We start from the raw sequence: 15,399 nt of genomic DNA on the forward strand, positions 1-15,399 counted from the left end.
CTTAACGTTCAAACAGACAGAGGCCTTAGACTGTAGCTTGTGGTTGGACACAAACAATAGGTTAATTCTCCCTTCAGTGCCCTTGACCAAGGCACTGGCTAAGACCTGGTCTCTGCAGAGACCTACTTTCACTAAAGTGTACATTGTTTTATTGTATGTGATACAACAAAGATTCTTCTCCCATGTCCTATTCTATGTCTTCTTATTGACCTTACATGTCCCTGGGTACCAGCATGCAACATTGAAAGTTATATAACTCTGTCCTACACACACACATACACACACACAGACACTGTATTTACATACAAGCAGTCCAGGTCATCAACAGAACATCTAGCACCAACACACTCATCGTCCCCTGCTGACGCATGACCGCTTCACGACTAACTTCAGTTGAATGCAAGTGCAGCTACACACATGGTAAATGCAGGAAACAATATGTATTAATAAAACATTAACCGTTGAAATCAAACACTGAAAACAACTATAAACGGCATCAGTGGGGTTTTTCCTCTGTCACCAAGCAATTGCGTGACAGTGGCAGCTGTCTGTCGTGTACTCCTGGCATGTGTTTTCCTCACCAGGAACATTCTATATCTGCCGCTAACGCGCTGTGTGACTGGAAACACTCTGCCAGTGTAACCTGACTGTCAGCCTGTTGTTGCACCGCATGATTCCAGCTGAAGCTCTCTGTAAACATGTTAAATAAGGCCCGTTCAGATCAACATTATTCCTGAGTGATCAGATCACAAGAGAACAATGCAGGTACGACCACTGGGAGCATGTTTAGAGGTTGCCTGTGGTATGTGCAAGTGCATTGTGTATGTGAATGTGTCATGGGCAACACAAGGACCACTGCTCTGACTCCTGTGTGGTTCACTGTATGAGTTTGGGCTCACCTAACCTGGTGTTAGCTGCAGATGTTTGTTTCTGTTCCAACTAACCATTTAAATAGTAACCACAGTATCCCCAGTCTCCCTCAAAAACTCACACAATTTGAGAGCTGTTGAGTGAAGAGAAGCTGTAACAACTTTGTTGCTTACAGCAAATTCATCGAGTAATTAGTGCTGTCTTGTAAATTCGGCATTTCGTGCAATAAACCAAGTTATTTAAATAATAGTACACTACATTAATGAACGAAGGCATCATTACCTGGTGGTAAACATTTTACAAATACAGTACATAGTAACAAGTACAGGCAATTTCTTTGACCACCTTAAACTCTCGAAGAAAAAATGCTCAATTTTGCGAGTTGCTAAGCTATGAGAGACGGTGTTTCACAAAGTCAGCAACGTTTCTCATAACTTAACATAATGATTTCTAATTTTAATCCTCATGTATAACATATGCAGAATTAACAAGCAGGCCCAAATAATGATGACAGTGTTTTACAAAGTCAACATATTTAAGACACACTCATCATTATTTGGGCCTTCTTGTTAATTCTGCGTAAGTCATGCATCAGGATTAAAATTAAGAGACATCATGTATTTTAATTGCCTCTTTGATGTATTTTTTTTATTTGCATACAGGGCAGTGAAAGTGACATCCATTCACAAGAGGTGGGTCCACATCATTTCCAAGCCCCCGTACACCTCTGTTAGGCTGAGTGGCCAGTAGGCCGCTTGCCTTGTAGGCTGACACTTTTGTGTTTATTTTTTTTGTGTTGTTGTTTTTGTCAGCTGACAATTACGTGGTTTCTGCCACTGGCTCACAGATTACACTATAACAATTTCCAGGCCCTCATCGCTAAATGTCAACCGGTGCAGCAGTGTACAAAGGAGTGGACCCAGTCATTCCGGACGCATTCTAATGCTACGTGTGAACTGACAGACTTAGAGCTGTCCAATCTGATCACCATGTTGGATGTTAATACTCAATACCAAGAGGCTCTAACATCCTTAGTACATGATTAATGTCAGTCTACATCAATAAAGTGCAGTTGTCATACCTGCTTTCTTTCTAAAATTAAAAAGGAAAATTACTATTACCAGTAAAACAAAAGCAAACATTTCCTGCCCTGATTGGACAATAAAGTTGTGATAAATGTTATATATGAACAAACAATAGACAGTGAATGACATTGTTTTTTTTTCATCTCCTACTGAGACCGATACACATGTTGCTGCTGTTGTCATAGATGTTATTTTTCCATTTATTTCTATCTTCTGTGCCCTGTTCCTGCATCCCCTAATATAGCTTGTTTACTGTCTGGAACCTCGCTAAGAGGGTGACAACAGGGGGAATGCATTACAGTTCAGAGACCTGCCAGGCCCTCAGTACACACACACACACACACACACACACACACACACACACACACACACACACACACACACACACACACACACACACACACACACACACACACACAAACAGACTTGTATTGCAGAGCAGCTTTTTTCAGACTTATTTATATGGGGCCCCATTTGAAGAGTGATTAACAATAAAGGGACAGCATGGAATAGAATAAAAAAAGTGTGTGTGTGCATGTGTGTGTATGGCTGAGCATGAAAACATTATGAGATGCTTTGGTATGAAAGCGGTTTATCCGTCCTGATGGGGACCACCAGCACTGCGTGAACATGTTGTTGATAAAGAGTGCAAGTCATCCTGACTGAAACCACTTTGTGAGAATATGCGTCACGAGGTAAAAGTCAAAGGCAGTGGTAAGATTCTATCTACTTCAGTCAGATCTATCTGTTTATCTCTAAATAACGTGTTTATTCTCAAAGGGTTCCACAAGTTGTTACACTGAGAGTCAAGATTAAGTGAAGAAATTCATACATTTTCCAGAAACACCTGCTTGTCCATTGACTTTCACAGCAACTTCATATCAAACACATTGCTGGAGCTTTTACCTCATCACAACATGTTGAATGGCTAACTCTGAGACAGAAGAAAGCAATGGAGATAAATGATCAGATAACCAGCAGTCAAACTGGTTCCATAGATTACAGAGTATAGATTCCAAGTTCAGGTGCCACCCAGGGACTCTCCAGAATTCTCACTCCCTCGCAGAACAGTATTCTTTTTGTTTTCTTCTACAAGGAGCACTACACAGCACTATACCAGCTGTTGTGTTCCTGCCTTGAAACACCAAACAGCTACCAACTATATCCAACATGAATCTGATGCTGACTGTCTGTCTGGCTTCTGTTCTGCTCTACACAGGTAACTCACTCTGATACTTCCACACACACACACACACACACACACACACCTCTACATCAGTACAGAAATGTTTTCCTGATCTTTCCCAATACTCATTTCCTGTATTCAAGGTTTTTGGAGGGATTTTTCATACAAAAGCAGGAGTCTTGGCAGTTCTTTATCTTGAATGTTTATTTGTTTGTTTGTTTAATCCACACCCTGTAGTACCAAGTCAAGTTCACTGCTTCTCTACATTTGACATAACTAACAGCTCCTGTCTTGGACATGTTGATCTAGACCTTTAGCAAATATGGGCTATGGAAGAAAGATCATTTAAATTTGATTTGGTCAAAGAAAAAAAAAATATTTATAGCTGTACAGTGAGTAAGTATATTAGACAACAGTCATGTTGTATATGATCATGTGCACTGAGGATACATAATAGAATATTTATTACTATATTTGATCAGACTGATTTGATTTGATGTAGAGTCATTTGACTTTTTCAACCTCATCACCCAACAGTACTTTTGACAAAGAATATGGTTTTAACTGAATACATTTTCAACTGTGGTGTCCTGACCTCCCTATAATGCATTATGGGATAAGATCTGAAACGTATTTTAGCTATGCAACGGTCATTTAGTTGTTATTCTACAACAGGGGTACTCTGATACAAATCTTAGAGGGCAGCAAAGGTTTTTTTCAATGATTCAAAGGTCCATGTGTTGAGTTCCGTCAGGCCACATGCAATAATACTGTAATATATATATATATATATATATATATATATATATATATATATATATATATATATATATATATATATATATTACAGTATTATATATCCATTTTGACAAATTAAAATAGTTGAATAAAACAAAGTATCTAAGTGAGCACTCTGTTGCTTTTTGTTGTTGTGTTATAGATGTGACAAGAATCCTGCTTGCAGCTTGATATGATGATGTCACTGCATTTATTTTTGTTGTTCTTGCCTCTGAATTTTGAGGAAATATCTCTTAAAAATGACTATGCTTCGTCTCATAATGTCGTTTCAAATTGGAAATCTTCATCACAGCTATAGTCTCCTGGCATATTAAGCACATGGGTGCTGGTTGGAGGGAGAATGAATGCAAATGTTTCAGTACATTCTTCCTCGAATTGCCAATTTTCACTGTCCGCTTTTCTTTTAGCAGTGAACTTGCTCCTACAGCCAGCAAAATGTAAACATGCGAAATGCTCCAAAAACTAAAGTGAATGTTAAAAATTGTGCTCGCAGGAGTGAGTGACCTAGGTGTCTGTGTATCGTTGGCATGGAGACAGGTCCCGGTATATACGTGCCATCCCAACCAAAACACATGGTGAAGGAATAATAGTCCGGGGGCCACAAATAGGAGGCTGGCGGGCCGGATGCGGCCTGAGGCCACCTATTGAGGACCGCTGTTCTATAACATAGAGTTGTCCAATGAAATGCAATTTGTTTCCCATAATGTTACACAACAAAACCTATTTTTTTATGGTGGAGTGTTGATGATGAGTTCAGGAGTCTCTCAGCTGTGGGACAGAAGCTGCACTGAAGTCTGGCATCAGCAGCATCAGGTATTCTGTATCTGTTGGCAGATGGCAGCAGGGTGAACAGACTGCAGTGGGTGGGTGTTGTCTTTTATTTGCCCTGGTGATCGGGTCTGTATAAGTCAGAAATACAATAGAAATTAATTCAGTTCATTACATGAATTTGTTCACTTTCAGCTGAGTCACTGCGCTGCCATCAGTGCACCAATGAATCATGTTCCAACTCAACCTCAGTGCTGTGTCCTCTCACAAGTACAGTATGCAGAACTATCACTTCAGGTGGGTGCCAGTTACTCATAACACTGTCTATTCAAGTGAGTTTACATCATTGATGACACATCAGACAAAAAGAATGACAGTTTCATCAAGTTGTGATATAGGGGAGGATAACATGAAGAGGTCTGAATGATTCCTTTTTTTTCATCATTACCATTTATTCCTTTTCTCCTTTTAGTGAGGCTGACCAATACAATTGCTAGCGTGACAGTTGGAAAAAACTGTTCCTCGCTGCTGTCCTGCATCACTCCCAACAACGTTGAAACTGAATGGTCTGTGAACCAAGGTTTTAAAAAAGAAGCCCACACACAGAAATGCTGCGCAACTGATAACTGCAACCTCGGGACCCTGGCTGGTAAGATCTAGGTCTACTGTTATTGAGTTAATAAAGCAGTCCGTGACCTGACTGAGGCTTTTAAACTTAATTCGCCAAGACCAGCACTAGCTTGTCTCTCTAGATGTTTTTGGTGACTAGGGAAATGTGCTTGTTTGCTGTGTTCTGAAAAAACACAGATTAACAACTTTGTAGCCAGTAGTAACTGAATGTAGCCTGCTTCTATTCTCCACACTAGAGGTGAATAGTTAAAGGTTCAAATTAAAAGATTCACTATCACTGACGTTGTTCACTATTTCTCGGCTGAGCGATTACATTTTTTATTGAAATGTATTTTTGGAAATACATTTTTATGTCACTTTCTTGTCAAGAGTTTGAGAGATTTGAAAATTAAAATAATTCCAAAGTGGGTATGTTATGTATGAGGCTATAGTCACACAAACACAAATACAGGAAAATCACCTGCTGGTGCTGAATGTGTCAGTTTGTTATTTTCTAGTTTTTTGAGGGGTCAACCACACACATATCCTACCTATTGGTTGTGGCTGCGACTTCGCCTGATCAAAGTTCAGCTGAATTTGCGTGAAAGAAAAAAACAAAAACAAAAACTAGCACCCTCTTTCCAAAAAAATGGAAATAAGACCAGCATTTAATCCATTGTGAATGTTGTGGCTTTTTCTTGTTTTGTTTTGTTTTGTTTTGTTTTGTGTTTTTATGCAGGACATCAGTTGGGTAGGCAGTGTGTGTACTCACTGCTAAAAGAATGTGGTCACATGTGGTCCTGACCACCTCTGAATGTGTTCTGAGTGGTCGGATCCCAAATGTGTCCACAACATGTCTTAAAGCTTGTGAATGGATCATTAAGGACAAATGTAGATCTCAGGTCTGAACAACGCCAGAGGCAGGTTGTTAGCTGTTAGCCATTTCCTTTCTAGCAGTCTTTATGTTTATCCTGTGATTGATATCCTTCCTCTCATCTCTGTAACTACATACTAAATACATTTTATTGAGTTCAGTTTGAGAACTGGCGTTATAGATGAATCTGTATACATGTAGTCACTAGACTTCTGGTTCTGTCTCCCTCTCTGTTTCCTCCTGTGGCATGTCTCCAGTTCCCAATCTTTTAACGAATGGGAAGCAGTGTGTTGCATGTGCAAGCTCAGCTGACAGCATGGCAGGAACCTGCAACACCACTCTGTCCTGTGCAGGAGTTGAGGACCGTTGCTTCAATGGCACCAGTATGTTCTAACAGTAAAATGATTGTTGTGATTAGTTTGATGGCTGTTGATGCTCACGTGAACACAGCAAACCATTTGGAATGAATTACATTTACTCAACTACTTTACTTAAAGGGATATTTCGGTGTAAGTTTAATCCGTGGTCTAATGCGCCTTGACACTGAGTAAGACCCCCCCCCGTGCCGAGAGATCAAGTTTGCAGATGGCTAGCTTACGTAGGTTTAGCAACCTCAGAAATGTCTGCACAATAACAATATATTGCAGTATACACCTCCACCAAGAAACTGCCATCAAAAGGCCACAAATAGTGCTCAGGACAGCACCAAACTTCAGCAACAGTACAAATAGGGTTTCAGCACATAGTTCGAGGCACCAAACCTCCGCTACCTTAGCCGGATTTCTACTGTAAAGTGAACACAGCTCACCACTCTCCTGCTGCAGCTTCCTGTTGTGGGGAAGCCCTGCAAATCGATTACCAAGTGCAATAGAGTTGGAGGCATATACTGCAATGTATTGCTATTGTGCAGTCTTTTCTGAGGTTGCTAAAACTACATAAGCTAGCGGTCCGCAAACTTGATCTCTCTTTATTTTATCATCTAAACCCCACTGATTGTGATAACCAGTTGATCCAACTACTTTCCAAAACAAAACTAAAAAAGTAACAATCCAAGTTTTACTAAGAAACCCTGACCTCACTGCTGAAAATTGTCTGGTTACTTACTGATCTAGAGGAAAGAATGCTGGTTTTTAGCTGTCAGGGTAAATAGAACTCATAGAGAACCACTCTATATGAAGATTGTGTCATTTTTCATCACAAGTTAAAAGGTTAAAAGAGGAAAAATCATCAATTGCCAGTTTTATTGAAAGCTTTCTCTTTTTTCTTTCTAATCTGTATTATTCTCATGCCATTCCTCTGTAGCAATGTCAAACTCTACAGAGATGTTGGAGCTCGGCTGTATATCCAGTAACCTCTGTGGTATCCCGCTCATCCTGGAAGCTGTGCTCGGTGAAAACACCGCGGTCACCTGTGGAGCACCATGGACCATCAGCATCAGTGGCCTCCTGCTGACCTTTGCTCTCACAGCATGTAAAGCCCTTGTTTAGAGAATAAACATGCTCAAACACACATTCAGAAAGACATCTCTGTAATGGTTCATTGAGTTATGTGATGATGTCGTCTGTGTGCCACAGTAACACCCACATGCACACAGATAACATCACGCACATGCATAACAGCACACCCATACACAGAGAAAGATGTTATCACACGGAGAAGTCACAGACTTACAGGCAGACACTAATGCTTGATGAAAGAGTTGGGGAAAACTGTTCAAGCCAGGCCAAGCACGAAGATACCAGGACGCACGCTGAGCGACAACTTGTCAGTCAACTCTTCATGTCAGAGACATTAATACACTCAAATCCCTGCAGCTGGGAAAGCTGAGCACAGTCTTGAGGAGTGCTTCTGGTTTATGACATAACGTACTTCTCTGCGGGAGACACACCATGGCAGATCAGTGTGCAGCTGAGCAGAACAGCTTTTAACATTTTGTTTCAGACCATACATGTGTGATCGCTACTGCTGTGTTATTTCTATAATTAAATGACTTCTAAGCTTTTACCTCATGATAATCAGTTAACTCTTTAGCTTCTTCTCTTTGCTTCTGTCAAAAAGTCTCAGGCCTCATTTTTGGTGCAATTCATATTCTTCATTTTTTCAGCAACACAGCTTCAATGTACCCGTATTAACGCACAATAATGTATATTGTTTTTAATCTTGAAATAACAGCTTCAAAACCATTTTGATGGCACAGTCTCTTGTAACAGGATGAACAGGTGTCTCTGTCCCGTTTCTACAGTGATATAGTAATGTAACCTCAGCGAGAGGTGTTACAGCATCACATTTTCAACACATCCCACTGTTATGATGTCACAAGTTTTGTTTGTAGTTGGCACCTACATTACGTCTGACAAACTGTTACACACCTGGGATTTCAATCAATATTTATTTGTATAACACCAATTTACAACAAAAGTTGATTCTGGACACTTCATGAACAGGTCTAGACCACTTTCAAATTCATTCTTATTCAAGAGTACACTCTTTCAGTTTGACAGTGTGATTTAAGGTTTCTGTCATAATGTTTTCCTTCAGAACCCACACTTGCACTCAGATATCCCCTGCTTGTGCTTAGAATTGCTCCGCTCTCAGACATTTTGTGGAATAATCCTGTCAGACCTCTCCAGCCAATAGAATGCCAGGTGACGTGTCAACCTATGAAATGATCCCTACTTCATTGCGGATGCATTTGCTTTACGTTTTAGCCTGTTACAGATTACCACTCTAAGATAGGAACACCAAGGCGGCTGTAGCTCAGCAGGTAGAGCAGGTCGACTAGTGATCAGAAGGTCACTGGTTCAAATCAAATCCTGGCTCTGGGCAGGAGCTGAGCATGTTAAAGTGTCCTTGAGCGAGATATTGAACCCCACATTGCTCATCAGTAAGGGCCCTGCGATGAGCTGGTGACTCGCCCTGCGACAGGGCTGGGATTGGCTCCAGCATCAACATCCCACGACTCCATGGAAAGGGATAAGCGGTTACGGACAATGACGTGACATAGGAATACCCCTCACTAAGAGGGGGCGCTCAAAAACTTTACTACGCATCAGATCTTAACAGTATGTACTTTATGCCACACACTGTTGGAAAGCTGAGACTGTTGTGATTGTTTTAAACCCAAAAGAAAGGAAAAAAAGTTATTTTCAGACCATGTAATAGCCTTCTTAACTCATGACACAACATGACACACATTGACACACAATATTAGAAAGAGCCCTCTACCGTTTCTCTAAGTTTTTCTACTTTTATAATATTTATATAAAACATTTTTCAAGTTCACTTTGGCTTTTTCTTATCAAAATCCTGTAGGTGGAATGGTAAAAATGTTGTTTTCAATGGTTATGCCTCTGTCATTCTATGCCAGAATGAGCAGCATCAAATCATGAAACAAGCAAGAAACCCCAAGGTCTTAGCTTTCATTTGAGACCAAGATTATGTTTCTAGGTAAAGGGGTTCTCAAGTTATAAGCCTTTGAATCTCAATTGGCCCTTTGGGAAACCAAAAGTCCAAAGCAAAACACACAGACATGCCTTTAGAAAAAAATGTGTGAAAAATCAATTTTGTGTCTGTTGTGTCCATAGACATACCTGAACCCTTATATCTTAGTCAGTTTATTGACATTTGAATTGGACAGAAACCAAAACCTTTGTTCCAACCTCTGTAACTCTCTGTCAGTATGTCATAGAATCACACTTACACTTCTAAAAGGGTGTTACCTTTCCAATGATATCAAGCACATCCCTGAGTCTCAAACTATGTGGGAGCTGTCATGCTTTTAATTTCGGTGTGTCGTTTTGGAAAAAGAACCTTAAAATTGGGGGCGTTCACTAACAGGTTAGATCATCTGGTAAGGGTGCTATAGGAGGACATTCAGTGGCTTAACTGCTGTGATCATACAGAGTTTGGCTGCATTTTTCTACCGTGAATTTCTACACAATAACCAATTCTGAAACAAAAACCTCACCTCCACACGTGTCAGTAGGAATCTGATTTAAAATTTTAGAGAAATTAACAACACCTGTGTTGTGTTCCACCATTTCTGCTTCTGTATACCACTAGGCGGCACTGTTATGAGGCAGACACTACTTGAGACGCTGTAGAAAGATAGAACTACTGACTGTGCAATACTATGTTGCTCCTCAAATTCATATTATGCTGCTCTGTTGGCCTCATAATAACCAGCACTTGCTGAAGACCTGTCATTCTGTTATTCATGGATCTACACTACAGCTGGCAATCAAGAGGTTTTCCTGAGCTAAATATTGCTAATTCAGATTTCTTTGTCACATAAGGTTAGGTTAGTAGCTTGCTTGTTATCTTCTCGACTGTTTTCTGTGCTTTTGTGTGTTTTGGTGTACTCTGTGATTACAAATCTGAATTGGAATTCATTCAGTGTCCTTTCTAGGCCAAACCTTTGGAAAGGGACGGACTGCTTTCAGCTCCAGTTGCGAACGGCACTGGTGAAGAAAAAATATCATAAACTGCACTAAATGGGTGGAATCATGGATGCAACAGCAACAGGCTCAAAGGACTTTCCCTTTCTTTCTCACTTTTTCTTCTTGTGCACTGATTTGCATCCTTGAACGGCCAATCAGAGGGATTTCTTTCACAAATGGGCTACACTGCCGATCCCGCACGCTCAATTGACACACCAAGCTGACAGTTTTCCATTGCCCAGTGTTAGGACCCTTAGACTCATGGCCTGCTACACCTGTTTTTAACAGTGTGTGAGTGTTGATGATGAATTGAAGAGTCTTACAGCCTGGGGATTGAAGCTCTGTCCTGCCTGTACTTCACAATAAAGTTCTCTTGATGTCTGGAAGTGCAGTTCTAGGTGTACAGTGTGAACAGAAGGGGTCTGAGCACGCAGCCCTGGGGGTCCTCTGGTGGAAAACCAAACAGCATCCTGATTCAGCTGAAGCAGGGAGGGACACAGCAGTGGGTTCAAACCATCTTGTAGCAGTAACAAGGTATTTCTGTGTCTCATAATATTTAGAAATAATGAAGTTTTGATTTTCAATAATGGTAAAAATACAGACACTGCTCTTTCAATTAAACTGATACAGCTGCAGTGAGGTGATGTACTGCACAGCATGCACCACCAGAGGTCAGTCTCTTCTGATGGAAGGGGCACCTGAGCTGAGACAGATGGTGACTGTGAGCGATGGAAATAATGTTACAGGACTAGTAAAAAAAAAAAAAAAGTCATAAATAGGAAGAAGAATGTGTGAAATAAAAATAGTGAAGGAGTCCAATGATGTTATAGGAGTGCAATGATAGACCAGTGGACTGCTTTTCAAAACCAGGAGTCTATATTACCCACAATGCAACTTAGCCACTGAGTGATATCACTTGAGGATACTTATCAGATTACATGTTGCTTCCTCTGGAGCCACAAAAGATTTAATACTTCTTTTTCCCATACACTGTAACACTCCCCAACACCTGAAGATTCACTTTGATGTGGAAAATTGGAAGAGCTGCCCTTTAAAACAGTCATTGAGGAAACTGAAAACTGTGAGCGTCTTTGCAGATAGGCTGTCAGGTGATGCTTATCTGACCAGCTCTTCCATCCTCCAGGGTGGAAGAAGGGGAGGGAGCACAACAAAACAGGAGAGACCAGCAGCAGGCCCAGAGGGAAAAGCCACCTGTAGCCAGTCTTCTAGCAAGGACAGTGTTATGCAACAATTTCAACTGTCACTGTAGTGGAGTATGGTTGTATATATGCAGTAAGATGGCATTGATATGGAGGAACAGTGACTTCAGTGGTTGAAATCAAACGAAACATTCTTCCCTTTGTCAACTCTCTGCATATGTGCTTCGGACACAGGGTCTGTCAGAATATTCCGCGCTGCAGGTGTACTGTATGTGCGTTAAGCTCCATCTCCAAGTCAAGTGCTTCTCCACATTCACCATTAACCTATTTAAAGCATTGACGTCATGACGTGTCAGCATGTTTGAGTGTGCCTATGTGCAAGTGCGTCTCAGTGATGAGGCAGATGTGACATTGTGCTGTTCATACATCCACACAACTATAGCTCAGGACACGGGTGCGTCATTCCGCTGTGAAGGCTTTTCTACTCATTCAGCTGAAACAGTGGGAGATGTGGAGACTGATGACATAGTTTGAATACACTGTGCGTGGTGGAGCAAGATAAGACAAAATGTACCACTACTGATCCTCCGCAAGGGACATTCAGTAATGCCCCCGCACAATTATGGGGAGGAATTTTTTTCATCTACAATTTTACAGTTATTTACAGTTACAGTTATTATCTATCTATCTATCTATCTATCTATCTATCTATCTATCTATCTATCTATCTATCTATCTATCTATCTATCTATCTATCTATTTATATAAATATATATATATACAGGTATATGTATATATATATATATATTTACATACATATATCTACCATTTTGCTCTCTCTTTCAAGATAGATAGATAGATAGATAGATAGATAGATAGATAGATAGATAGATAGATAGATAGAAAATAGAAATCTTTCAGTAGGTTACTAACCTGTTCAAATCTTTTAGAGGTGACATGGATGATGAATAGTAAAGTAATGATAATATTACTTTGGCCATTAAAGGGATATTCTGGGATATCAGAATCAGTAGGATTTAGATGATAAAATAAGTTAATTCAAATGTGTTACTTTGGCCCTAATGATATAAATGTAGTGAAGTACAATATTTGTCTCCAAACTGTAGCAGAGCAGAAAAGGGGAAATACTCTAAATTTACTGTTGTAAGTTTAATCCATGGTCTAACACACTGTGACACTGAGTAAGACCCCGCTAGAGAGATCAAGTTTTCCGACCGCTAGCTTATGTAGTTTTAACAACCTCAGAAATGATAGCATGATAACAATACACTGCAGTCTTTGTCTCCACCAAGAAACCACCATCAAAAAGCCACACTTAGCCACAAATAATGCTCAGAACAGCACCAAACTTCAGCAACAGTACAAATAGGCTCCCGGCACATAGTTTAAGGCTTCAAACATCTCCTAGCTTTGCCGTTTCATTTCTGCCGAAATGAGAACACAACTCACCACTCTCCTGCAGCAGCTTGGTCGTTGTGGGGAAGACCTGACGAGTCGATTACCGAGCGCAGTAGAGCTCAGGGATGAAAATGTATGATTATTGCTCAATGGAAAAGCAATCAAAGTTCATATGTGTCTTGCCTACCAGTTTATAAAAGTTATTATCGAGAACTGACAGGGAAAAGAACGGAACTGAGCATTTCAAACTGCAGTTATATCTCTCAGACTAGCTAAGATGCAAAACATCTGAATTTGGACAGCAGACTTTGTTATCAGAGAAGGATCGCATGGAAGCCTATATGGGACATTAGTAAAATAATAATTCATCTTGGAAATTAAAATGTAATTTCACTATTGCCATTCGATTTTCCATAGTGAAAACACAATTATCCTATTATCATTTTGCGAAAAAACGTCAAGCGCTGCTTTCATTTCTGTTTTCAGTTTGTTGTACAATTGCATTTTGATTTTAATTGTGACTTAAATGAAGAAAATGAATACTGTCCACTTTGGATTAGGTGCTAATGTGGAATTACATTTTCATTTTTAAGTTTACATACTCATTTTTGATAAAGCCCACTATGTGCTTCCATACTCAGACGGAATCATTTCATTATTGCAGGAAACGATATAGATAAATTCTTTGGTTTATATCTTAATTGGATAGACTGTCTACAAAAATAAACGTTTTCGACTCTGTATATAAATACATTTCTTCTTTGAATTTATATGTAGCCTACTGAAAAGAAATAACTAAACCAACAGAGTTTGAAACAGATATCTACAGTGCTTGTTTCCTCTGTCAGTGTGTCTCGTTGTATGGTCAAAGATGGGAGGGGGGGAGGCGCACGCACGCACGCACACACACACACACACACACACACACACACACACTCACTCGGCATCCACTGCTGATGTCAGACTCCAGTCATGTCGACCCTCCTCAGCACCATCAGCACCACCATCTTCATGGCTTTTCCACAGAGATGTAAGTATCCCGGCTCCACCGTCCTGTCGGTCTCTTTCCTAACTTCTTTCCTAACGTCTGTCGCTGCAATGTGCGTATATCTGCGGGGATCTCTTCGAGGAGCCGCGATCACCGGCGGTAACGAGGTTTCAGTATTTCCAAGCGGGTCAGCCTGGGATGTTGTGGGTTGCGCAGCGGTGGATTGTGTCGGGGGAGAGGCTCAGCAGTGGAGCTGTGATGAACACTAGGAGGGATATCAGACAAACAGGCGATCGCCTATGTTATTTCATTACAGAGAAAAATATCCAGGCTCAATAGGTTGGTGGAAACTCTTCAGTCCCGCTGATGCGCTATGCGGCGCTGTGGGGAGATGGGCTACTGGAAGATGATTAGGTGCACTTGGTGCCGCAGCTTCAGTGTTTTTTCTCTCTCAGGATCTATTCTTTACTATACCGAACCGACAGGGAACATTTGAGTAACGAGGTTTCATCGAAGCAGGCTGGGAGAGCGGATTTCCATGTCGCGTTCAGGTGTCGTCGGTTTATCGGGAATCTGTGATGGGGTTTTGCGTCATGTTACTCGGGATGAGAGGAGACGCCACAGAATTGTAACTTCCATTTCACGCACAATCTTTCTGTGGGGTGAAAGATGTGCATGCATCTGATACGGCCCGGTTGGAGCTCATTTGTACAAAAGCTCTGATCCTGTCTGGTGATGCCCGTCAGCCTGAAAGATCATTTTTCAACTCAAGAAAGTCTGTTTGTCATAAAACTGAAGTATAAGTCCGAAACTATACAGCCTGATTAGAAAGATTACACACAACTGACGTCATTTTGTTAACTCTCACTGACACCTTTCAGAGCTGGTCCTATACTCTGGCTAGCACACATAACTGACACTACTAAAACAATACTACCACATAGCTGTAGCTGTTAATATGGCCAGACTTGTTGAGATTTTTCACACTTTTTCTGTGCTGAGGTGTTACTGTTTGTATTGTTGGTCCATTAACATGGAGTTCTCTGTTGCTGCTTATGAGCAGAATCAGAAACACTTGTGTTTGGAGCTAATAAATACAGGGTTAGGTTTAACAAAACTGTGGTCGGGGTTAAAATGACCCCTTCACATGGTGGATGACTTCTCCCCCAATAGCACACATATGTCTCGCAGACATAACTTAAG

The 15,399-nt window shown here is 40.7% G+C and overlaps 2 protein-coding genes across 3 annotated transcripts in view; both read left to right on the top strand.

Moving 5' to 3' along the window:
* Positions 1–3,042: 3,042 nt before the first annotated feature.
* On the top strand, positions 3,043–8,186 carry LOC119014346. The gene is made up of 5 exons (XM_037089420.1): positions 3,043–3,174; positions 4,903–5,004; positions 5,180–5,356; positions 6,448–6,573; positions 7,493–8,186. The coding sequence occupies exons 1-5, from the start codon at positions 3,126–3,128 to the stop codon at positions 7,675–7,677; spliced, it is 639 nt and encodes a 212-aa protein (XP_036945315.1). The 5' UTR covers positions 3,043–3,125; the 3' UTR covers positions 7,678–8,186.
* Positions 8,187–14,006: 5,820 nt separating this feature from the next.
* The window catches only part of LOC119013307 (TANK-binding kinase 1-binding protein 1-like), a 22,077-nt gene continuing 20,684 nt past the window's right edge, over positions 14,007–15,399 (top strand). Inside the window, exon 1 of one of the 2 annotated variants that reach the window (XM_037087708.1) lies at positions 14,007–14,238. The gene's annotated coding sequence lies outside the window, so the exon portion shown is untranslated. The remainder of the gene's footprint in view (positions 14,239–15,399) is intronic. The other variant, XM_037087707.1, reaches the window with a different exon arrangement.

The sequence above is a fragment of the Acanthopagrus latus genome, chromosome 23, assembly GCF_904848185.1.
Source record: "Acanthopagrus latus isolate v.2019 chromosome 23, fAcaLat1.1, whole genome shotgun sequence".
NCBI lineage: Eukaryota > Metazoa > Chordata > Actinopteri > Spariformes > Sparidae > Acanthopagrus > Acanthopagrus latus.

Coding starts and splice junctions, on each gene's coding strand:
- LOC119014346 (XM_037089420.1), top strand. CDS start 3,126: ATGAATCTGATGCTGACTGTCTGTCTGGCTTCTGTTCTGCTCTACACA. Junction 3,175..4,902: donor TTCTGTTCTGCTCTACACAG/GTAACTCACTCT, acceptor GTTCACTTTCAG/CTGAGTCACTGCGCTGCCAT. Junction 6,574..7,492: donor CCGTTGCTTCAATGGCACCA/GTATGTTCTAAC, acceptor ATTCCTCTGTAG/CAATGTCAAACTCTACAGAG.